The sequence below is a fragment of the Oncorhynchus clarkii genome, chromosome 12 (genome assembly GCF_045791955.1).
Source record: "Oncorhynchus clarkii lewisi isolate Uvic-CL-2024 chromosome 12, UVic_Ocla_1.0, whole genome shotgun sequence".
Classification (NCBI taxonomy): Eukaryota; Metazoa; Chordata; class Actinopteri; order Salmoniformes; family Salmonidae; genus Oncorhynchus; species Oncorhynchus clarkii.
Genome location: NC_092158.1, coordinates 75,471,475 through 75,496,184, shown reverse-complemented (window position 1 = coordinate 75,496,184; position 24,710 = coordinate 75,471,475). Strand labels below are relative to the sequence as shown.

Genomic DNA, 24,710 nt, shown 5'->3' with positions numbered 1-24,710 from the left:
CCCCTAACGACGCTCGGTAAATTGTGCGCCGCCCTATGGGACTCTTGATCACGGCTGGTTGTGATACAGCCCGTGATTTACCCAGGGTCTGTAGTGGCATGTCTAGCACTGAGATGCAGTCTCTTAGACTGCTGTACAATTCAGGAGCCCCAAAATTCAGAAGGGGCCAATGAATTGTGGTTCACGTCAGGATATATTTGATAACTTGTCAATGTTAATGGATGACTAAATTATAGATAGCAGAGGTAAATTATTTATGGAGAATTTATCTTCATGGCTGAAAATACAAATCCATTTTGCAGGAGGTTGCTCATCTAAGAGCCTAAATTAAGTTTCCATTGAGGGATATGATGAATGGGCCACCTTAAGAGTATAGAACAAGAAGGCCCGCCAAAAACAAATTGTATTTAATAACGAGATGGGTACATGTACCAGAAAATAATATATCTTTACAAAATGACCAAGTGGGTAACCTAGAAGGCAAGACAAATAAAAGTAACAATCATGTAAGAAACTTTGCCAAGAGCCCTGAGATCCGATAGAATCCTTGTCCAGGGAAAAGTGTAGGGTGGGGTAGGCAATCCTGGTCTTGTAGTGCCACAGCCACTTCATGTTTTTGATTTAACCACCTGGAAGACCAGGTGTGTTGAATTTGGGCAATCACTGAACTGATCAATTGGTCATGTGGTGCCTAGTTGGAACAAAACCCTGCAGTACTTGTTGCACTCCAGGAACAGGGTTACCTACCCCTGGTGTAGGAGCTTGTCTGCATGTAAACAAGTATAAGGATGGGACATTGTCATTCATTCAACTGGGTCCGTATCAATCGTCTCCGTAGGAGGGTTGATCTGGGGTCAGGGCCCCTTATCCATGTAATCTTATATTCATTGTAATCTATTAAAGGCAAAACTGATCCTAAATTGCCACTTGAATCTGAGACGCTTGATACATACGTTTCCTGATGTTTATTTGATAAAATGCCAATCAAAGCTACACTTCATAGAACCACAAGTCAATTTGCATACAGAAAAAGGAACATTTCCATTTCAGCATTAGAACAATTCTACAATGGATATCTTTAAGTTAGTAAAGAAACAACAGTAGTCAAAGAGAAATATACAGTGCAACGTTAATGTGCACTAGTGTAAACCTGAGATTAATAAAAGGGTGAATGTTGCCACCATCTCTTAAGTGTCCACTTACACCAGCCCTTTGATGACAAAACCAGACTACTGCAAGTGAAGGAAAATTAAGAAATTAATTTCAACAAACTATATGTTATAGTTGTATATTGTCTTGAATGTGCACCATACATTGTCCCTGTGTGCAAAGTTGTATATAATATTGCATAAACACTACTAGCTAGTAATGTTATTGTGGTTGTATAATGTGGTGTAGTAGGTCATCCCTGGCTCTAAGCCCTATGCAGACTGCACTCAGCAGGGCATGGAAAACAACCTGCCCCATCATCTCCCCGTTTCCCCTTGGCGCACTATTACCCTCACACCCACCCTCCTGCCTGCTCACGGGATCCAGTCCAGCCTGGGGCGGAAGTCCCTATCCATCTGCTTGGTCTCGTCTTCCTCGGGGGGCTCAGAGGGGCTGGGGTTGAGATCGGGGTCCGGCAACGGGCGCTGCTCGCAGGTGGCATGGGGGTGCATCTGCCAGGTGCCGTCCCGGTAGGTGCAGTAACACACAGTCTGCTTGTCTATCTCCACCCGCTCCCCTGCCGAGATCACTCTGTCGCCCACAAAACAATTGGGCCCTGTAGGCAGGATGCAGGAAAATTATGTCAAATAAATCAATATTATATCTGATGTCACCTTAAATGTGAATTCTGTACGTTTTAGACAGTTAATTGTGTACTTAATGTGCTCGTTTTATCAGCATTGCAATGAGAAACTTCTGTAGTTTTATTAAAATCATCCTACTGTCATTTGCAGCAACAATATGCTATACTTTGTAGAGTTACTTACACATCCATAAAGGCAGACATACAGTTGTGGCTAAATAAATTGGCACCCTTGCACTTTTCTTAAATAATTCCCTACACAAGAAACGTCAATTGGACTTCGCAAAAACCCACTTAAACAACCCTAAATTCTGGGAAAAAATGTTCTGTGGACCAATACAATACAAATCAGCACTATGTTTACTTCCTACAATCAAACATGGGGGAGTTTCAATAATGCTGTGGGATTGCTTTGCTGCCTCTGGTACTGGGGGCCTTGAACATGTGCAAGGCATCATGAAATCTGCAGATTATCAGTCCAATGTTTCAACACAGTGTACAAAAACTGGGTCTATCGAAGGTTGTAGGTCTTCCAGCAGGACAACAAACCCAAATACGCATCAAAAAGCACCCTGGAATCATTCAAGAAGAAACACTAGACTGTTCTGGAGTGGCCAGCATTGAGTTCAGATCTGATTCCATCTAAAACATATGGTGAGATCTGAAAACAGCAGTTGGTGGAAGGCACCCCTCAAACATTGCAGAATTGGAGCAGTTTGCAGCTGAAGAGTGGGCCAAACTTCCAGTAGAAAAGAGCTAATTGAAGGCTTCAAGAAGCGTTTGTCAGCAGTTACTGTCTCTTGGCCAAAGGCTGTGCAACCAAGTATTAGCTGCCTTTCTAAGGTCTTCGAAAGCCAAGATAACAAACAGATCACTGACCATTTCGAATATCACCGTACCTTCTCCGCTATGCAATCTGGTTTCCGAGCTGGTCATGGGTGCATCTCAGCCACGCTCAAGGTCCTAAACGATATCATAACCACCATCAGTAAAAGACAATACTGTGCAGCCATATTCATCGACCTGGCCAAGGCTTTCGACTCTGTCAATCACCACATTCTTATCAGCAGACTCAACAGCCTTGGTTTCTCAAATGACTGCCTCGCCTGGTTCGCCAACTACTTCTCAGACAGAGTTCAGTGTGTCAAATCGGAGAGCCTGTTGTCCGGACCTCTGTCAGTCTCTATGGGGGTGCCACAGGGTTCAATTCTCGGGCCGACTCTTTTCTCTGTATACATCAATGATGTTGCTCTTGCTGCTGGTGATTTTCTGATCCACCTCTATGCAGATGACACCATACTGTATACTTCTGGCCCTTCTTTGGACACTGTGTTAACTAACTTCCAGACGAGCTTCAATGCCATACAACTCTCCTTCCGTGGCCTCCAACTGCTCTTAAATGCAAGTATAAATGCATGCTCTTCAACCGATCGCTGTCCTTACTTGCCCGCCCATCTAGCATCACTACTCTGGACGGTTCTGACTTAGAATATGTGGACAATTACACATACCTAGGTGTCTGATTAGACTGTAAACTCTCCTTCCAGACTCTCCAATCCTAAATTAAATCTAGAATCGGCTTCCTATTTCGCAACAAAGCATCCTTCACACATGCTGCCAAGCATACCCTCGTAAAACTGACTATCCTACCGATCCTTGACTTTGGCGATGTCATTTATAAAATAGCCTCCAACACTCTACTCAGCAAATTGGATGCAGTCGATCACAGTGCCATTCGCTTTGTCACCAAAGCAACATATACTATCCACCACTGCGACCTGCATGCTCTCGTTGGCTGGCCCTCGCTTTATATTCGTTGCCAAACCCACTGGCTCCAGGTAATCTATAAGTCTTTGCTAGGTAAAGCCCCGCCTTATCTCAGCTCACTAGTCACAATAGCAGCACCCACCCGTAGCACTCTCTCCAGCAGGTATATTTCACTGGTCACCCCCAAAGCCTATTCCTCCTTTGGCCGCCTTTCCTTCCAGTTCTTTGCTGTCAATGACTGGAACGAATTGCAAAAATCACTGAAGCTGGAGACTCATATCTCCCTCACTACCTTTAAGCATCAGCTGTCAGAGCAGCTCACAGATCACTGCACCTATACATAGCCCATCTGTAAATAGCCCATCCAACTAGCTCATCCCCATATTGTTATTTCTTTTTTTGCTCCTTTGCACCCCAGTATCTCTACTTGCACATTCATCTTCTGCACATCTATCACTCCAGTGTTTAATTGCTAAATTGTAATTACTTCAGCACTAAGGCCTATTTATTGCCTTACCCCCCTAAACTTACCTCATTTGCACACACTGTATATAGATTTATATATATTGTGTTATTGACGGTACGTTTATTTATTCCATGTTTAACTCTGTCTTGTTGTTTGTGTCACACTGCTTTGCTTTATCTTGGCAAGGTTGCATTTGTAAATGAGAACTTGTTCTCAATGGGCCTGCCTGGTTAAATAAAGGTTAAATAAATAAAAAATAATTATAAAAAGCTCATGGGTGCTAATAATTGAGTCCATGCCATTTGTTTTTATTTTCTCAATTAAAATTGTAAACTTAAGTTTCAAAAAACAAAATTGCTTCTTCAAATGTTGAAAATCCAATGTGTGGAGAACAAATTATTCTTTTTTTAAATTACAACTTATTATTGAAGAAAAAGGGAATTATTTAAGAAAAATGGAAGGGTGCCAATATATACTGAAAAAATATATAAACGCAACATGCAACAATTTCAAAGATTTTACTGAGTTACAGTTCATATAAGGAAAGCAGTCAATTGAAATAAATTCATTATGCCCTAATCTATGAATTTCACGACTGGGAATACAGATATGCATCTGTTGGTCACAGATACATAAAAAAAAGGTGGGAGAGTGGATCAGAAAACCGTTCAGTATCTGGCGTGACCACCATTTTCCTCATGCAGCGCGACACATCTCCTTCGCATAAAGTTGATCAGGCTGTTGATTGTGGCCTGTGGAATGTTGTCCCACTCCTCTTCAATGGGTTTGCGAAGTAGCTGGATATTGTAGTGTTGTGTTATGTAGTGTTGTGTTATTTAGTGTTGTGGTGTCTTTCTTGTTGTGATGTGTGTTTTGTCCTATATATATTTTTTCAGCTCATGAAACATGGAATCAACACTTTAGATGTTGTGTTTATATTTGTGTTCAGTCTACATCTGCATTGCTTGCTCTTTGGGGTTTTAGACTGGGTTTCTGTATAAGCACTTTGTGATAACTGTTGATGTAAAAGGGCTTTATAAATAAATGTGATTGATTTACTGATTGAACTATATACGGCACACACACAAGCTGTTCCTTTACTGCCTGCTGTTGGATGGCTGGCCTCATGCCCCACTATCCCACCAGGCTGGGGGCTAGTTACTATTCCTGTGTTGGACAGAGCACTATCGAGCAGTTTGATTACATCCCTCTTTATCCAGTGTCTACATTCAGTTATGTAATCTGTGCAATGCTGAATTCCATAGTTTAGTTCTAAGGATGCTTGGATCCCACATCAGTGACTAAATATTTGAAATATTTCCAAAACTCCTTGGCTTGACTCTAACTAATAATTGAGCTTGTTATGAATATGATGCACATATCATGTTGAACGCACAGTACAGATGGTACCAGTGCAGTGGAGCAGTGATTAAAGAAACACTGAAGATATTGATGACCTTAGACTCCAACTGGGGGCAACGGCCAACTACTTCCATCGTAAACATTACATAAGAAGAGCTGCGGCTGTGTCAAAGCTAAATATTGATGGTTGAAATCAAATCAATGTTTATTGGTCGCATACACAGTTAATTAAGCAGGTGTTATAGCAGGTGCAGCGAAATGCTTGAGTTACATACAGTTGAAGTCGGAAGTTTACATACACTTAGGTTGGAGTCATTAAAACTTGTTTTTCAACCACTCCACAAATTTCTTGTTATCATGCTAAAGTTTTGGCAAGTCGGTTAGGACATCTACTTTGTGCATGACCCAAGTAATTTTTCCAACAATTGTTTACAGACAGATTATTTCACTTATATTCCCTATATCACAATATAAATATAAAGAAGTTTACAATATAAAGAAGTTTACATACACTAAGTTGACCCCAAGCATACTTCCAAAGTTGTGGCAAAATGGCTTAAGGACAACAAAGTCAAGGTATTGGAGGGGCCATCACAAAGCCCTGATCTCAATCCTATAGAAAATGTGTGGGCGGGAACTGAAAAAGTGTGTGCGAGCAAGGAGGCCTACAAACCTGACTCAGTTAGACCAGCTCTGTCAGGTGGAATGGGCCAAAATTCACCAAATTTATTGTGGGAAGCTTGTGGAAGGCTACCTGAAACGTTTGACCCAAGCTAAACAATTTAAAGGCAATGCTACCAAATACTAATTGAGTGTATGTAAACTTCTGACCCATTGGGAATGTGATGAAATAAAAGCTGAAATAAATAATTTTCTCTACTATTATTCTGACATTTCACATTCTTAAAATAAAGTGGTGATCCTAACGGACCTAAAACAAGGAATTTTTACAAGGATTAAATGTCAGGAATTGTGAAAAACTGAGTTTAAATGTATTTGGCTAAGGTGTATGTAAACTTCAGACTTCAACTGTATGACCAGGCTTATGGACTCTGTATATTTGTGTTGTATGTTCAGGTCAAATTATACAGAACACATCTGTGTGTGTGTATGTCCACGCTATCATTATAGCATGCAAACTAGTGTGCAAGAAATTGTGTGTTTCTGAGGGTAGAGACCATTAATTGTGTTGGAAAGTTGTGTGTTTGTAGAAGTGAACTCACCAGTGTAGCAGACAGGACAGCAGTGGTTGGGCTCATATGTAGGGTTGACACAGTGTGGTGCAGGACAGTCAGAGATGGAGCAATACACCTCCCTGTTGGGCTCACAACGACATCTCTCACAGCGTGATAACTGAAACAGCAGGTTAGACACACCTTTAGACATGTTTTCTACCACACTCACTTTCATTCTCTCTAAAGTTAAACTCTGTGTTCTCCTGTCATTTGGAAGGAAGCATAATACTTGAGAAACCTATGAAGCACGCATCAATGTAATACCTGAATACTGTTTTCAATTGCCATCTCAACTGCTGACCCCCACATGACCCCCTTGTTGATGGAGAGTACTGTTATGATTACACTTGACAATAGGCCTACATCTCTCATGCAATTAATCAATAACCAATGTCCCCATCTTCACCATCAGGCTAGACACACAAAAAACACTGCTTTGACATTGAGTATAATACAGTATAATAAACTAATTCAAAGGTCCAACCTTGGATAATGTACACAGTCACTTAAAGTAGATGGAGCATATTTTGTCATGTTTCTTTTAAAAATAAATCTCACCCTGAATTCCTCGAATATTCTGTACATTTTGCCACCATATACACACACTTTGCTAACTGCCTCACACACTGGACAGCAGGACTTGTATTTAATCCGCGTACATCGAGGATGAATGCGAGGACACTTGGGTCGTATGCACACGGGTCCGTCTTCAGTGCAGGTGCACGGACAAGCAGATGGACTGGGATAGTACACCTCCCCGATGCTATACACAAATCCGTGGTCGTCTAAGCACCACTTGCCCCGGTAATCCCCAAACTCGTACTCCGAGTCAGTATTGGTTGAGTATTCCGTCAATGTTTTGGGAATCGGGTAGAGGAGCGCGATGTAGAGGCAAAGCGCGCGGCTGTTCATCATTCCTGATATCTGCACTGTGACCGTCTGCTGCTCCCTCCAAGAAGTGTGACGACGCATGGATGGTAGAGAAGGCGATGAGGCAAGAAAAGTGGGCATGCAACCACATTCCCCAATGGCCAACGAGATTTTACTCACAGTAGTAGTCCGAAAGTCAGACCATTTCCCCCCCAATTTGAAATAATTGTAAAATAATGGAATGTTTGATAATACATTGTCGATATCAAAATTACAATGCTGAGTTATAATTGACTGGGCAGTCTAAGCAATCATCATAGGCCTACATCTAGAGAAAGACAAAACATTTGAAATAAACAAGTCAGAAAGACAGAAATTACTTTTATTTGGGCAAGAGGCTTGACAGTACAAAAAAATATGCAAATTGCAGAGGCATACTAAAATTACTCAAATTCAAGTAAAAACAGTCATTTGAATGCGTGAGGTTTTATCTGAGGTTCATCCTGACCATTTCTTTAGTGGTGATACACAGCAACAGGGTTTGACACAGCTGTGCAGTTGCAAACAGCACATGTAAAACAGTTCACAAATTATCCATTTGCTGTGATATAATAGGTGATATTCAAGGACTGGCCATTTCATATGAATTCTGAATTTAATCCATAACTAACAGTCCACACCATATTGATTACTAACTAAAAGTTAGATAAAAAAAAAAGGCAACAAAAACAGCATTTAAAAACCATTGTCAATTGGGTATGGAATAAATTAGGCCTAGGCCCCTCCCTGTTCTATCAACACCAATAGCTAGAGAGGAACGGTTGGCTTGTGGTATGAATCCAGAAATCCATAAGATCAATAGAAATGTCAAACGCACAAACTGAGTGTGGGGATGGTGGAAGAACATCACAGGGTCATATTTAAATGGGCACAGGGTTGCACGACATCGCAAATAACACACAGAATGTACAAAACTATGGACATCTCTACCCATGAAATCACTTCTATACATTCTAATATTTTTGATATGCAACACTGTGCCCACAAAGCATGACCCTAGTCTACAGGTTGGAGGGTGTGCTCAGAGAGAGGTGTGCCCTTCTACAGAGATGTTATTGGGAGGGCTGGCTGGCTGGGCGTTCCTCTGGGGCAGGTTCAGCTGAGGCAGGGATGTCTGCAGGGGGTCCGGTGCTGCTCTCGGATGGGGCAGTGCTGTCACTAGTGCCCTCGTCCGTGATGCTCTCCACCGGCGGGCCCTGCTGCTTCTCTACAGCAGGTGTGCCCTCCTCAGCCTCAGGATGGGTCTCAGATGGCTCTGATGTAGGAGTCTCTTCTGAAGGAAAGGAGGAAAGTGTGTAGGTCAGGTGACTGTGTAGATTGTAATGATCATTGATCACAATGCTCAGTCTGAATGCCACAACGGTTACCATGTTACTGCAATAAAAGCACTACTGCTTTCTCTTACTCCAAACAGCAAGTTACTGAAATAACAATAGAGAAAATGCTGTAGTTAGTGTTAGTGAGATGTTGGTATGACTGACCGGTCTCCATAGGGGTTGACTTGTCCTGGTCCTCCTTGGTCTCTGTGGTTGGTGGGGTGGTGTTGTTCTGTTCAGTGATGGGCAGGGTAGATGAAGCGGAGGCTGCTGCTGCCTGCTGCTGCTCTTGCTGTTCCTGGGCCTGGGCCGCCTTCTCTGCCTGCTCCGCCGCTTCCTTCTCCCTCTCCTCCGCCCGCCGCCTAGCAGTCTCCTCTGCCACAGCAATCTCTGCTGCCAGCTTCTCCATGTCTACCTCCACCTTCTGACCGCACAGCTGCACACAGACAAACATCTAGTTTTAGACACGGCAGCTTTGAGCAGCTACGACAAATCAGACTTTTATACAACACACCAGAGCTACAAAGACAAACTTGAACAGCAACAGAGTGGCACAGAATACAAACCTATCATCTCAGCTGCTGATAAAAGTAAACAAATTATCTTCACTAGTACAAAAAAAAAAGAGAGATACTAAGGCTATCAGCTGCTGCACTTTGTATGAGGCGATTCTCATTTTGGACACGGTGGGGTGGGGGCACATACCCGTTTGAGCTCACTGTTGAAGGAGTCTGTCGTCTCCAGGAATCTCCTCTTCTTGTCCTGGTGCCGGTCCTCTATTTGCAGCAGCTCTGCTTCCAGCTTCCTCTGTGGAAAGGAACCATGTCAAACCAGACTATTATGTGATTGCAGTCCAGTGTGTGTTTTCCACTAGCTTTGCTTACCTGGTGCACCATGAGGGACTGGACCTGGCGCTTGAGGACTTGCATGCGTGCAGTGGTGACGACAGAGCGCACATCTGGCACCACAATCTCACTGAGGATGTCACTGATGAGCCGGTGGTTCCTCTGGAAGCGAGCGGTGGCCGTGTGCTTCATGGAGAACCCATCGTCATAGTCTACGGAAAGGACAAACGTTGGCTTTCAATACACACAACATGAATAAACAAAAAAAAGGTACAGGAGATAGAATTTCTAGTCCCCGGGCCATTACCATCTGGGTCTTCAGCAGGCTGGATGCTCATGTAAGGTTCTCCCTTCTCAACGCGGGTCTGCCGCTGTCTGCTCTCCTCCTCCAGAGCCGCCTCGGCACGGTTCTTGGCATTGATGTAGGCCAGGTAAGCCGGTGAGTTGTGGTAGGCCTTCAGGGAGTCGTTGTACTCAATCTATAGAGGCAGTAGTTATAAAATCTCGGTGAAAAGACTTGACTCATTTACCCAAGGCAAAATAGCCAGGGCATTGGAAAACTGAAGCTCCCAACTGCCCTCACACCTTTTCCGCTTCATATTCGTTCAAGTAATCCTGCTTCTCCTCTTCAGTGAGGTCCCTCCACATGCCACCAATAATCTTTCCAATCTCCCATAACTTCAGATCCGGATTGGAGGCTTTGACTTGGTCCCAGACCTGGCAAAAAGGAGGCACCATGGTCAAAATAGAGCAGCAACTAAGCCGGAAAATGTATATAAATACACAAGAGGAAGAAAGAGGGAGGTAAAGATTTGATTTGGAGGAGACAAAGGGAAAGCAAGCACAATAGGTCACACAGAAACCAGGACAGACAGAATCAACAATGAAGACAGGTGTTGAAGAGGAGTGGATCCAGATGGTGGTGTAACTCAGCTGTCTCCGACCTCCAATCCAGAGGGGGTAAGATGTGAGGAACATACCACCAGGGGTCATCAACAGTGGGGTCCCCAGCCATCCAGACGGTTGGCTGGGCGACCCCTGTACAAGCAGTAAAAGTAGACACCGTGGGTGTCTTACCTTCCTGCTTACCTTCCGGCTGTACCGCATGTAGGGCATCAGCGGCTTGTCTGGCGGTTTGGGCGGCTTGGGAACAGTGATTCCTGAGGAATTCTGGGAAAGAGAGCCAAAGAAAATATCAATAGATCAAACCAACGGACAGTTATTACAGAAAGCACTTATGTACTACTATGAAGAAGGGGCAGGGCCACAACTGAAAATGACAATCTGCTTTAAGTGAAGCACTTAAGGAGACTCATTCCAAAATCCTGCACCTTATTTTTTGGATAGTGTTTCATGCATAGCTGGTATGTAGACAACAAATTATTGCCCTCTCAGTGTTGAGGGCTATAATTCAAATGAATACTGCTATCAGTTTTGGCTGCCTTGTGATTAAAACACCAACCAGTATGAACCTCTGACATGCCAAGTCATGAGCCTTGGATGGACGGGGCAACATGCTCCTGCTCCCTAGCAGGCTGTACAAGCAGGGGAGGGGCATGGCAGAGGTGCAACTGCTCTAACATGAAATGCTTTTGCATCAAGGAGTGGGACAAGATGAGGGGAGCTGGTGACACTTCGAACAAACAATCACATGTGGTTGGTGGGTCATCAAGCGGAGCATCAAATCAGTTGGAGTAAGATGATCGTGTTAGTTTTACAGAAGATTATAGGAGGACTTTGGGGCAATTACTGACCTCACTTGACCACGGCCAGCAGCTGTTTTTGTTGTACCATTTATCCCCCCCAAATGTATCCTTTCCTGCATGTTGAATATATATATATATTTTTTTTCTTCTTCACCATTCCATTGTTGTACCAAACACTCATTTCCCTTTTCTCCCAATTATCCTTGTCTCACTCAGGGAATAGCCAGCCTTACTCCTTGGGCTCTAGCCCTGGATGGCATTGGTCCTACCATTACCCTGTTGTTGCTGCCGGTATTCCCTCCCAGCCTGTAGTTGTTGTAGGCCAGATGGCTGTATGGGTTGTACCCCACAAACCCAGGGGTGTTGGGCACTTGCTGATGGAGACAAATGAGACAAAACACAAATGAGAAATGACACAAACAAGGGGGAGGGACAACAAAAAATGAAAAGGATTTTGGGGGTAATGATTTAAAGCAGCACATAGTCATTGGCTTATTTCTGTCATAGGAGCATCACAAAATAAAAAGATAGCAAAGAGGGAGGTAAACAGCTGGTAAATGGCCAGTTCTACTTCCATCTATTGATGTTCAAAATGTATAGCAGCATGTGATTTAGGGAAATGTTTGTCTGTGAGCCACATACTTGCAAATGTATTGACAGAACATCCTGAGCTAATATGTCTGTGTGGTCCTGCAGCCCAACCGTACATTACTGAGCTCATGTTGATTGTATAGAAGACCCACTCCCCTGGCATTGGGAGAAAATGTGAGGACTGATGTTGGATGGTATGTGATACTTACAGTTGTGGGGGCTGGGGTGGGGGGAGGTGCATATGATGGCCTTTCTGTGTAAAATAAATGTTAAGACAAAGTTTAGACATACCAAAACAAAAAGAGTAAATTGGACTCCCTGTATCATTAAGCTCTATAATGCAGTTAGCGTTTAACCTGTATCTAAACCTACATGTCAGTTGTATTGGTCCCAGGCTACCTGCCACCCCAATTCAAAACAAATTGACATAAATATCTACTTACTTGACATCTTGGCTGAGGAATTGTGGATTTCAAGCTATTCTAGTCATCGGCGCTGTAATAAAAACATTGCGCTTGTTATAGGCAAATAATAATATCAATGCCAAAAACGGCTAGTGTGCCCAGTGCAAGAGATTGAAAGATTATGGCATCTGGGAAACAGACCGTAGTATTCACACCGTTTGTTGTTGGCTCCATAAATACAATGTAACCATTAGGCTGCATACAAAACATGGTGTCATTTCCTTAAAATAAGAAATAAACTAATTTAAAGCAGTTTCTATACTGACAGACTAGCTTTCGTCCACGCATGCATCTCGGCAGATCCAACGCAAACTCATGGACTTTTCTCTACCGCCTAGTGTGAAGGTAGAGAAAATGCTAACAAAAAATACTTTATTTCGTATTTGGGATTAATGGCATCCTACGCATACATAAACACGTTCTCTAGAACCCTAGCAACATCTTTACTTTCATAAATTAATAAAGTTTAGTGAAGCTAGTCATGAACGCAGAGCCTCATACTGAGCAAAGTAAATTAACGTTAACCTTAGTTGTCATCACCGCGATGTGAACAGAACAAACTAGCAACTGGAGGGAGGCGGTAGACCCCAGGTTGGTTGAAACAGGCCTATCTTATTTTGTTGACGTCAAAATTGCGTCAGGCGTTTAACACTTATATTGATTTACTAACCAATTGCAATGCTAAGATATTAGTAACTGACTAGAGACATATGCAAGTACAAGATACCAGTGTGTGAGAATCTACCCATGTGATGACACAATGGTTGGAAAATGTCGAGAAGTGGCTAGTAAGAGTGCTAGCCGCATAGTGGGATAGCTACAGTAACTATAGTTAAATCATTCTAGGTTGAAACTAGCTACGTAAAGGACGTGATCTCAAAACAACATACGCTAACGTTAATTAAACATCCAAACCAGCAAAGTTACAGAATGTAGCTAGCTAGCTCATCTAGTAAGCAGAGTTAACGACAACAGTTACTGTTAGCTAGCCATTAAACCCCTTTCCATATGTAAGGTTTTCAGAGGTTACATTCTCCCACATTTGGCTCCATGTGAACTACAATTCCGACACTGTGTTTTAACTTTTAGATAAAGTCAATAGCCACTCCTTCAAAACCGATTTTCTAAACATATGCTGATATGCCCCTTATTTTTATTTTTTTTTATTTTTTTATTTTACCTTTATTTTACTAGGCAAGTCAGTTAAGAACAAATTCTTATTTTCAATGACGGCCTAGGAACAGTGGGTTAACTGCCTGTTCAGGGGCAGAACGACAGATTTGTACCTTGTCAGCTCGGGGGTTTGAACTTGCAACCTTCCGGTTACTAGTCCAACGCTCTAACCACTAGGCTACCCTGCCGCCCCATCATATCAGTGAGAAATAAACTTTCAAATACAAAATAAGCACTTACAGTATTGCACAGAAGTTGTGTTTCTCCAGTTGAAGAACTACACTTCCTCCCCACTGTTGCGTACAGCCAGATGTTCGAAGCAAGCTAGATAGCTCATTAGCACAGGTGGCCGCCTATGTTTTCTGTTTGGCTTCCGTAAACAAGAGCTGGAGATATGGCCTTGTGGGAACACCAACCCTATAAAAAAGTGTAGCAATTTAACCTTTAGTTCTTTCAATTATTTATCGCTGATATGAAAGACAAGTCTACAAAAACGTACCGCAAGCGATGCGTGTTAATGTCTAGAGCAGGAGTCGGGGCTCTTAACAAAACCTACACTGGTCAGAAGCTATCGTTAATATGCGCTAAAGATGTTAGCGTCTATGAAAGGAGTCACAGTTAGCTAGCGAACGTTAGCTAAGCCTTGCTTGAAAGTAAATGCAGATTGTATTTGGTTTGAATGAAAATACAATTCTATTCAGTTGTGAAATTATCTCCACCTTCATCTGATCTTTTCGAAAAGTAAAATGCAAAACTATCGAAAGGATTTACACTTGAAAAATTAACTCACCCCGAGCTCCTTTCTTTGTTCCCTCAAAAGCGCGTCTGTAATTTTTTTCGCTGGTGAATAACTGCGGATTAAAACAAGATTTCGTAGAACACGCCGTCTACTGTTTCGGAGAGGAACCGCTGATTTGCACCCAGTGAGTTAATATGCTTAATCTTTGCTTACCGCTAGGTGGCTGCAGAACACCGCTACTGATTTTATGCAGATTGCTTTTAGGTATTGCATGGCTGCCCTCCTTGCTCATGGCTTGAGCAAAGATAAAACAAAACTGATATTGGGTCAGCTCTCAATCCCGAACCGTTATTGAAGTTCAAGCACAGACAGATTACCTTATCCCGATTGTCCTCCCCTCCTCAAGATGTTTCACACAAATGTTTCACCTCTTGTCTTTCTTACACGTCTGTGCACACAGATGCACAGAACACATAAACATTGTATGTTTGAGATTCAAGCTCAATTGTAGTTATTTAGCCCCTACAAAGCCCTGTAAACTTAGTAAAGTACAGTTTCAGTTCACTTGTATAACACCACCACTTCTTGACCAAATTGTGGGCGAGATGTGTGGTAGTACATCCCCAGAGATTCCATGTTGCTGTGAGTGACCTGGATATGTAGTCTTCACCGTTTTATTCAAAGGAGTGCTGCTAGAGTGCATCCCCAGAAAGAAGCAGACAGGACTGTGAGGTAAACCCTAATAATGAAGGACAGCTTTTCTCCTGAAGACCAGACATCTAGGCTAAACCTCGTGTGAATGTTGCCAAGGCGCAAAATGTCCCCATGAGTGTTTACTTAAGTCTTTTTACATTCTTACTGTCCTGTGAGCTTAATGAAGATGTAATATGTATGAGTGCCATATTATGTTTCTGCTCAAGGTTTGAATGGTGCAACTTGTGTGTGTGCGTGATGAGTCTGTGGAAGAGGGGGAACTGGGATTTGTCTCCACTTGACATAGTTGAACAGCGACAGATGGATGCTGTCAGATGTTGAAACATGTATTTCCAATATGGAGTGTCCTTTCCCAGGGGTGTTTAACCTCCTTTCCCACTCCCACTTCTCCATTCTGGCTAGACTGCATTGAGAGAATGTGCTGTTCTTGCTCTGTCTGTACTTTTTCAAACTGCTCCAAATGGAAACGTCCCCAAAGTAACATAGCCAAGAGCAGAATGCAATACTTTTTTCAATGATTCTGTGCTTATTTTTCAAGCCAGCAGCGGCATCATTTATTTTCAGTCAATCATGAAACCAACAATATCTTTCAGGATTGTCAAGTCATTGAAACATAGCTTCATGATGAGGACCATAGTATAATTCTACTAAAATGTAGGCCTACTTGCAGTGCATAGAACTAATATGGTCCAAAGATAGCGACAAGATATGACTTGAACATAAATCTGAATGATGAATATCTCTGTTGTCTGAGGAATGCCATAGTAATTGTGAACACCAATCACCTGCACACAGACATGCATGTTGAAGAATAATGAATATTCATTTCCGGGGGCACAGATGGTGTAGTAAAATAGGTTGCTAGGTAACGCTAGCTGACCAAGGCTGGGGCTCCTGCAGATGATACATCTGATGAATGCTTATAAGATTTCTCTTTGAGAGAGAACATGTACACCGAACAAAAATATAAACGCAACATGCAGCAATTTCAAATATTTTACAGAGTTACAGTTCATTTCAGGAAATCAGTCAATTGAATTGCATTTACTAGGCCCTAATCTATGGATTTCACATGACTGGGAATACAGATATGCTTGTTAATCACAGATGCCTTAAGGTCACAGATACCTTAAAAACAAAAGGTAGGGGCGTGGATCAGAAAACCAGTCAGTATCTGGAGTGACCACCATTTGCACAGTGGTCTAAGGCACTGTATCTCAGTGCTACAGGTGTCACTACAGACCCTGGTTCGATTCCAGGCAGTATCACAACCGGCTGTAATTGGGAGTCCCATAGGGCGGCGCACAGTTGGCCCAGCGTCGTCCTGGTTTGGCTGGGGTAGGGCCTCATTGTAAATAAGAATTTGTTCTTAACTGGCTTGCCTAGTTAAATAAACATGAAATAAATACAAAATAAGTGCAGTGCAACACATCTCCTTCACATAGAGTTGATCAGGCTGTTGATTGTGCCCTGTGGAATGTTGTTCCACTCCTCTTCAATAGCTGTGCGAAATTGCTTGATAATGGCGGGAACTGGAACACGCTGTCCTACACGTCGATCCCAAACATGCTCAATGGGTGACATGTCTAGTTAGTATAGAGGCCATGGAAGAACTGGCACATTTTTAGTTTCCAGGAATTGGGTAGAGATCCTTGCGACATGGTGCTGTGCGTTATCATGCTGAAACATGAGGTGATGGCGGCGGACAATGGGCCTCAGGATCTCGTCAGGGTATCTCTGCATTCAAATTGCCATTGATAAAATGCAATTGTGTTCATTGTCCATAGTTTATGCCTACTGGGACATAATCCCATCGCCACCATGGAGCACTCTGTCCACAACGTTGACATCCGCGCTCGTGCACACGACACCATACAGTGTCTGCCGTCTACCCCGTAGAGTTGAAACCGGGATTAATCCGTGAAGAGCACACTTCTCCAGCGTGCCAGTGGCCATCGAAGGTGAGCATTTGCCCTCTGAAGTCGGTTATGATGCTGAACTGCAGTCAGGTCAAGACCCTGGGGAGTACGAGCATGCAGATGAGCTTCCCTGAGACGGTTTTGGACAGTTTGTGCAGAAATTCTTCTGTTTTGCAAACCTATAGTTTCATGGGGCTGGCCGGGATGACCGGTCTCAGACGATCCCACATGTGAAGAAGCCGGATGTGGAGGTCCTGGGCTGACGTGGTTGCACACGTGGTCTGCGGTTGTGAGGCCGGTTGGACGGACTGCTAAATTTTCTAAAACAACATTGGAGGCGGCTTATGGCAGTTAAATTAGCATTAAATTCTCTGGCCACAGCTCTGGTGGACATTCCTGCAGTCAGCATGCTAATTGCACGCTCCCTCAAAACTTGAGGTATCTGTGGCATTGTGTTGTGTTACAAAATTGCACATTTTAGAGTGGCCTTTTAATGTCCCCAGCACAAGGTGCACCTGTGCAATGATCATGCGGTTTAATCAGCTTCTTGATATGCCACACCTGTCAGGTGGATGGATTATCTTGGCAAAAGAGAAAAGCTCACTAACAGGGATGTAAACACATTTGTGCACAACATTTGAGAAAAAAAGCTTTTTTGTACATTTAGAACATTTCTGGGATCTTTTATTTCAGTTCATGAAACATGGGACCAACACTTTACATGTTGTGTTTATATTTGTGTTCAGTATACAGTTGAAGTCGGAAGTTTACATACTTTTAGGTTGGAGTCATTAAAACTAGTTTTTTAACCACTCCACACATTTCTTGTTAACAAACTAGAGTTTTGGCAAGTTGGTAAGGACATCTACTTTGTGCATGACACAAGTCATTTTCCAACAATTGTTTACAGATTATTTCACTTATAATTCACTGTATCACAATTCCAGTGCGTCAGAAGTTTACATACACTAAGTTGACTGCCTTTAAACAGCTTGGACAATTCCAGAAAATGTCATGGCTTTAGAAGCTTCTGATAGGCTAATTGGCATCATTTGAGCCAATTGGAAGTGTACCTGTGGATGTATTTCAAGGCCTACCATCAAACTCAGTGCCTCTTTGCTTGACATCTATGGAAAATCAAAATAACTCAGCCAAGACCTCAGAAAAAAATTGTAGACCTCCACAAGTCTGGTTCATTCTTGGGAGCAATTTGCAAACGTCTGAAGGTACCACGTTCATCTGTACAAACAATAGTATGCAAGTATAAACACCATGGGACCACGCAGCCGTCATACCTCTCAGGTAGGAGACGCGTTCTGTCTCCTAGAGATGACAGTGTTTTGGTGCAAAAAATGCAAATCAATCCCAGAACAACAGCAAAGGACCTTGTGAAGATGCTGGAGGAAACCGGTACAAAGTATCTATAGCCACAGTAAAACGAGTCCTATATCGACATAACCTGAAAGGCTGCTCAGCCAGGAAGAAGCCACTGCTCCAAAACCGCCATAAAAAAGCCAGACTACGGTTTGCAACCGCACATGAGGACAAAGATCGTACTTTTTGGAGAAATGTCCTCTGGTCTGATGAAACTGAAATAGAACTGTTTGGCCATAATGACCATTGTTATGTTTGGAGGAAAAATGCTTGCAAGCTGAAGAACACCATGCCAACCGTGACGCACGGGGGTGGCAACATCATGTTGTGGGGGTGCTTTGCTGCAGGAGGGAGTGGTGCACTTCACAAAATAGATGGCATCATGAGGTAGGATAATTATTTGGATATATTGAAGCAACATCAAGACATCAGTCAGGAAGTTAAAGCTTGGTCACAAATGGGTCTTCCAAATGGACAATGACCCTAAGCATACTTCCAGAGTTGTGGCAAAATGGCTTAAGAACAACATAGTCAAGGTATTCACAAAGGCCTTCACAAAGCCCTGACCTCAATCATATAGAACATTTGTGGGCAGAACTGAAATAACATGTGCGAGCAAGGAGGCATACAAACCTGATTCAGTGACTGACAAGCTCTGTCAGGAGGAATGGGTCAAAATTCACCCAAATTATTTTGGGAAGCTTGTGGAAGGCTTCCCAAACTGTTTGACCCAAGTTAAACAATTTAAAGGCAATGCTACCAAATACTAATTGAGTGTATGTAAACTTCTGACCCACTGGGAATGTGATGAAAGAAATAAAAGCTGAAATAAATAATTCTCTACTATTATTCTGACATTTCACATTCTTAAAATAAAGTGGTGATCCTAACTGACCTAAGACAGGGAATTTTTACTAGGATTAAATGTCAGGGATTGTAAAAAACTAAGTTTAAATGTATTTGGCTAAGGTGTATGTAAACTTCCGACTTCAACTGTGTTTATATATCTTTAGGCATTGTGGTATTATCATACAGAAAGAGTACATGTATGATATTGTGTTTAGACAAAGACTTCAGCCACCCAAATCATGGATGGTCTCTCTGCTACCGTCCAGCAAGCGGTATCAGAGAGTCTGGTCTTGGACCAACAGGCTGAGACAGCTTCTACAGTGCCTTCGGAAAGTATTCAGACCCCTTGACCTTTTCCACATTTTGTTACGTTACGGCCTTATTTTGAAATGGATTCAATATTTTTTTCTCAGCAATCTACACACAATACCACACACTGACAAAGCAAAAACAGTTTAGACATTTTTGATAATTTATTAAAAATAAAAAACAGAAATACCTTATTTACATATGTATTCAGCCCCTTTGCTATGGACTGAAATTGAACTCAGGTGCATCCTGTTTCCACTGATCATCCTTGAGATGTTTCTACAACTTGATTGTTGTCCATCTGTGGTAAGTTCAATTGATTGGACATGATTTGGTAAAAAACACATCTGTCTATATAATGTCCCACAGTTGACAGTGCATGTCAGAGCAAAAACCAAGCCATGAGGTCAAAGGAATTGTCCGTAGAGCTCCGAGAAAGAATTGTAAAGTCTGTAACGCAACAAAACGTGGAAAAAGTCAAGGGGTCTGAATACTTTCCGAAGGCACACGCATACTGATGCCCCAAGAATAAGACAGTTGAATAGTTATCCAATGGTTACCCCAACTATCTACACTGCACTATTTTGCATTCTCACGTGACTTGATCCTGACACTCTCACACAAACACACACACTTACACACGCAGATAACGCACACGCATACTGACGCCACACAAACACACACTTTCACACATGTACACATACACTCCAAAAAAAGGTGCTAAGTAGAACCATATAGAGTTCTTCAGTTTGTCCCCATAGGGTTCTTCAAAGAAACTCGTGTAGGGTTCTACCTAGAACACCCTATAAACAATTCCACCAACCTTATTAGCCTTTAAAATCAAATGATCTATGATAATACATTACATTTCACAAGGCCTTTCTTGGAGGGCTTAGTTATACCCAACAGTAGTGTTAGGAGACATCACACATCAGGCCTGCAAGTCCCATTATGCTGGCTTGCAAAGTGATGTGTAATTCCTATTGGAATCCAGCCTGTTAGTATATCCAACAAGTGGAATTGTTAAATCGCAACCTGCATTCAGAATGACTGTCAGTCTCAGTATTCAATCTTCCATAACCTATCTCAATCATCTAAACTGGAACAGCCATCTCAGTAATAGGTGCAATAAATCCAATAACTAAAATATTGGATTATTTTAGAAAACTGTATGTTATTTATCTTTGTGTAGCATGAAATTAATCAACCAATCAATGTACATGCGAAAACACAGATAATACAGTAAAACAAACCATTCTTAATCTCCCTGAAATAGAGCATACTGGGAAATATTATGTATGGTTTTATGTAGAACCATTCTTGTCTTCCAAAGAATCATCAAATCACCCTTTCTTCCCAAAACGGTTCTCAGGATGTTAAATGTTCTAGGTAGAAACCTTTGCCGTACAAAATAATCCTGGTCTTCCAAATAGGGTTCTTTAGATCAAAACGGTTCTTGGTAGAACCCTATCCCTCCACAAATAACCCCTTTGTAAACCTTTTTTCGAAGAGTGTACACTCATCATATACGCTGCTACTACTTTGTTTTTATACTCTTATTATTATCTATCCTGATGCCTAGTGACTTTAACCCTGCCTACATGTACAGTGCATTCAGAAAGTATTCACACCCACTGATATACACACACAATACCCCATAATGTCAAAGTGGAATTCTGTTTTTATAAATTTTTACAAATTAAGAAAAAATGAAAAGCTGAAGTCGCTTCAATATAAGTATTCAACCCCTTTGTTATGGCTAGCCTAACTAAGTTCAGGAGTACAAATGTGCTTAACAAGTCACATAATAAGTCGCATGGACTCGGTGTGTTGGTGTTTAACATGATTTGTTTAATGACTTCTTCATCTCTGTAACCCACACATACAATTATCTGGGTCCCCCAGTCGAGCAGTGAATTTCAAGCACAGATTCAACCACAAAGATCATGTACAGTAGGTTTTCCAATACCACACAAAGAAGGGCACCTAAATGAGTTAAAAAAAAAGCAGACATTGAATATCCCTTTGAGCATGGTGAAGTTATTAATTACCGTTTTGATGGTGTATATATACACCCAGTCACCACAAAGATACTGGCGTCCTTCCCAGCTCAGTTTTCGGAGAGGACGGAAACCGCTCAGGGATTTCTCCATGAGGCCAATGGGGATTTTAAAACAGAGTTTAATGGCTGTGATGGGCGAAAACTGAAGATGTATCAACAATATTGTAGTTACTCCTCAATACTAACCTAAACAACAGAGTGAAAAGAAGGAAGCCTGTACAGAATACACATATTCTAAAACATGCATCCTGTTTGCAATAAGGCAATAAAGTACTGCAAAAGATGTGGCAAAGAAATTAACTTTTTGTCCTGAATACAAAGCATCCCTGACTAACACTTCTTATTTTCAAGCATGAAGTTGGCTGCATCATATTATGGGTATGGTTGTCATTGGCAAGGACTAAGTAGTTAAAAAAACAAAAACAAAAACAGAATAGAGCTAAGCACAGGCAAAATCCTAGAGGAAAACCTGGTTCAGTTGGCTTTCCCACCAGACACTGGGAGACAAATTCACCTTTCAGCCGCACAATAGCCTAAACGCTAGGCCAATTATAAACTGGAGTTGCTTACCAAGACGGCATTCAATGTTTCTGAGTGTCCTAGTTAAAGTTGGCTTAAATTGGCAAAAAAATAAAAAATCTATGGCAAGACTTGAAAATGGCTGTCTAGCAAAGACCAATAACCAGAGCTTGAAGAATTGTAAAAATAATAAAAGGGAAAATATTGTACAATCCAGGTGTACAAAGCTCTTAGAGACTTACCTAGAAAGACTCACAGTTGTAATCGCTGCCAAAGGTGATTCTAACATATATTGACTCAAGGGGTTGAATACTTAGTGTTTTATTTTCCATTTAATTAAAAACAAAAATGATAATTTTTCTTCCAAATTGACATTAGACTATTTTGTTTAGATTGTTGCCAAAAAAATGACAATTCAATTCATATAAATCCTACTTTGTCAAGGGGTGTGAATATGTTCTGAAGGCACTGTATATACTTACCTCAACTACCTCGTATCCCTGCAAATTGATATGGTATATTGGTACTCCTTGTATTTAGCTTCATTCTTGTGTGTTATTTCTCTTGTGTTTTTATCTTCTTGTTTTACTCTGCATCGGTGGAAAAGAGCTTGTTAGTAAGCATATCACTCTAGACCTGTTGTTGTATTTGACGCATGTGACAAATACAATTGTATTTGTTTCGTTGCCACAAAACGAGGAGATTTATCCTATTTAAATGAGAAATACAATGCTCAGGAGAGAGCGCACACACACTTCACAGTCATGTACACATGTGCGCACACACACACACACACACACACACACACACACACACACACACACACACACACACACACACACACAAACCCACATTGCCTGTAACGCCATACACAGCTCTGAATTGAAAATGAGGATAAATAATTGATAAGGAATGCCTTGTGACTGCTTAAAGAATTTGCAGACAAATCACGTCCCATGCTCTATTCAGTGCTAGACAATATACAATTCTTAAACAGCATATACTATATAGGCCTTATGTAAAGTGTTATTTTATCTTAGATAATTCTCTGAAACATGTTAATTGGGCTGCTATCATTGAAATAAACAGAATGAAATTGTAAACAATTAAACAGAGAAAAGGCAAATGGCCCAAAATGGCTAGAAAAGTTTAGTAAATACAGTATAAAATACTGGATTTCCCAAGTCTATGGCTAGGAGTGTTTCCTGACTATGTGGCCTGATCAGGAAAATCTCTTGCCCTGGTGTTTTACTGGGGCCCAGAATTTTTCCTGGTTAGGTCACATGGTCAGGAAATGTTTCTGCATTTGTAACATTTATTCAGTACACCTTTTGCTTGTGACATGGTTATGTAGAAGCTTTCATCACCAGAAGAGCACCCATCATATTCAGATTCCTAGCTTGATGTTAAATCTGATGGAATGCTTTTGGTATCAAAACACATTATGGTTGTATCTGTGATTACATTTAGCTAATTTCAAGAAGTGTTGGTCCTTTGAGATCTTTGGGTACTCAAGTGAATCTGATGATGATGATGTCATAAAAGAGGTCCTCGTTATCTCCACTGCAGAGGTCAGTAAATGGCGGAGCCTGCTGAATTTCCATTCAGCCCATTTCCATAAGCTCTGTAGAAGAATTACAGCTTTTCAATCTTTCCTTGTCTTACTTTGCAATCTCAAACATATTCAAAAAACAGCCTCTCTGCTGATAATGTATTATTTCCACATTCAAATAAAGTCTTGAGAATCAGGATCGCATATTTCGTTTTTATCCTGTTGTATTGTACAGCATGTTCATCTTTTTCCTACTTCAGAAGCCACTGGTTTACTGGAAAGAGAACAAAGAGATGTGGAGGTTAGCATGAACTGCTTGAACTGGAAACAAAGGAAATGCTTGAGACATAGAACCTACAAAGAACCTGTTCATTTTGAGGGACGAGGCATTTCTCTATAGACATCTCAAAACTATAGAAGACAGAAAACATACACTCAGTGGGCAGCTTATTAGGTACACCCATCTAGTACTGTGTCGGACCCCCCTTTGCCTCCAGAACAGCCTGAATTCCCCAAGGCATGGAAACGTCGCTCAATTGGTATCAAGGGACCTAATGTGTGCCAGGAAAACCTTCCCCACACCATACACCACCGCCACCAACCTGTATCGTTGACACCAGGCAGGACGGGGCCATGGACTCATGCTGCTTACGCCAAAGCCTGACTCTGCCATCATCATGACACAACAGGAACCGGGATTTGTCAGACCAGGCAAAGTTTTTCCACTCCTCAATTGTCCAGTGTTTGTGATTGCATGCCCACTGGAGCCATTTCTTCTTGTTTTTAGCTGATCGTAGTAGAATCCGGTGTGGTCGTCTGCTGCAATGCCTTTCTGCACACAACTGTTGTGCTGCAACATTATTTACCTATTTGTGGCCAGCCTGTTAGCTTGCACGATTCTTGCCATTATCCTTCGACCTCTCTCATCAACAAGCTATTTTCACCCACAGGACTGCCACTGACTGGATGTTTTTTGTGTGTTGCACCATTCTCGTTAAACCCTAGACACGATCAAGCGTGAAAAGC

At 41.8% G+C, this 24,710-nt stretch overlaps 3 protein-coding genes across 9 annotated transcripts in view; all 3 read right to left on the bottom strand.

Annotated features, from left to right (window-relative positions):
- Window positions 1-1,458: 1,458 nt before the first annotated feature.
- On the bottom strand, window positions 1,459-7,594 carry LOC139422539 (von Willebrand factor C domain-containing protein 2-like). The gene is made up of 3 exons (XM_071173695.1): window positions 7,181-7,594; window positions 6,611-6,740; window positions 1,459-1,765 (listed from the first exon to the last, which is right to left on the bottom strand). Exons 1-3 carry the CDS (start codon window positions 7,592-7,594, stop codon window positions 1,524-1,526), a joined length of 786 nt encoding a protein of 261 aa, XP_071029796.1. The 3' UTR covers window positions 1,459-1,523.
- Window positions 7,595-7,860: 266 nt separating this feature from the next.
- Window positions 7,861-14,502, bottom strand: LOC139421295 (SWI/SNF-related matrix-associated actin-dependent regulator of chromatin subfamily E member 1-like). 7 transcript variants are annotated; one of them, XM_071172038.1, is made up of 12 exons: window positions 14,438-14,502; window positions 13,888-14,064; window positions 12,454-12,505; window positions 12,220-12,263; window positions 11,695-11,793; window positions 10,803-10,883; window positions 10,299-10,430; window positions 10,021-10,192; window positions 9,753-9,925; window positions 9,574-9,675; window positions 9,034-9,304; window positions 7,861-8,825 (listed from the first exon to the last, which is right to left on the bottom strand). In XM_071172038.1, the coding sequence occupies exons 3-12, from the start codon at window positions 12,458-12,460 to the stop codon at window positions 8,605-8,607; spliced, it is 1,302 nt and encodes a 433-aa protein (XP_071028139.1). In that variant the 5' UTR covers window positions 12,461-12,505; window positions 13,888-14,064; window positions 14,438-14,502; the 3' UTR covers window positions 7,861-8,604. The 7 variants fall into 7 exon arrangements, with proteins under 7 accessions (XP_071028139.1, XP_071028136.1, XP_071028138.1 ...); XM_071172035.1 differs by having other exon boundaries at window positions 10,791-10,883; window positions 14,438-14,491; XM_071172037.1 differs by having other exon boundaries at window positions 11,689-11,793; window positions 14,438-14,484.
- A 5,194-nt stretch (window positions 14,503-19,696) lies between these two features.
- The window catches only part of LOC139421299 (carbonic anhydrase-related protein 10-like), a 30,638-nt gene continuing 25,624 nt past the window's right edge, over window positions 19,697-24,710 (bottom strand). Inside the window, exon 9 of the mRNA XM_071172044.1 lies at window positions 19,697-23,958. Coding sequence (XP_071028145.1) covers window positions 23,936-23,958 — 23 coding nt within the window. The 3' untranslated portion in view covers window positions 19,697-23,935. The remainder of the gene's footprint in view (window positions 23,959-24,710) is intronic.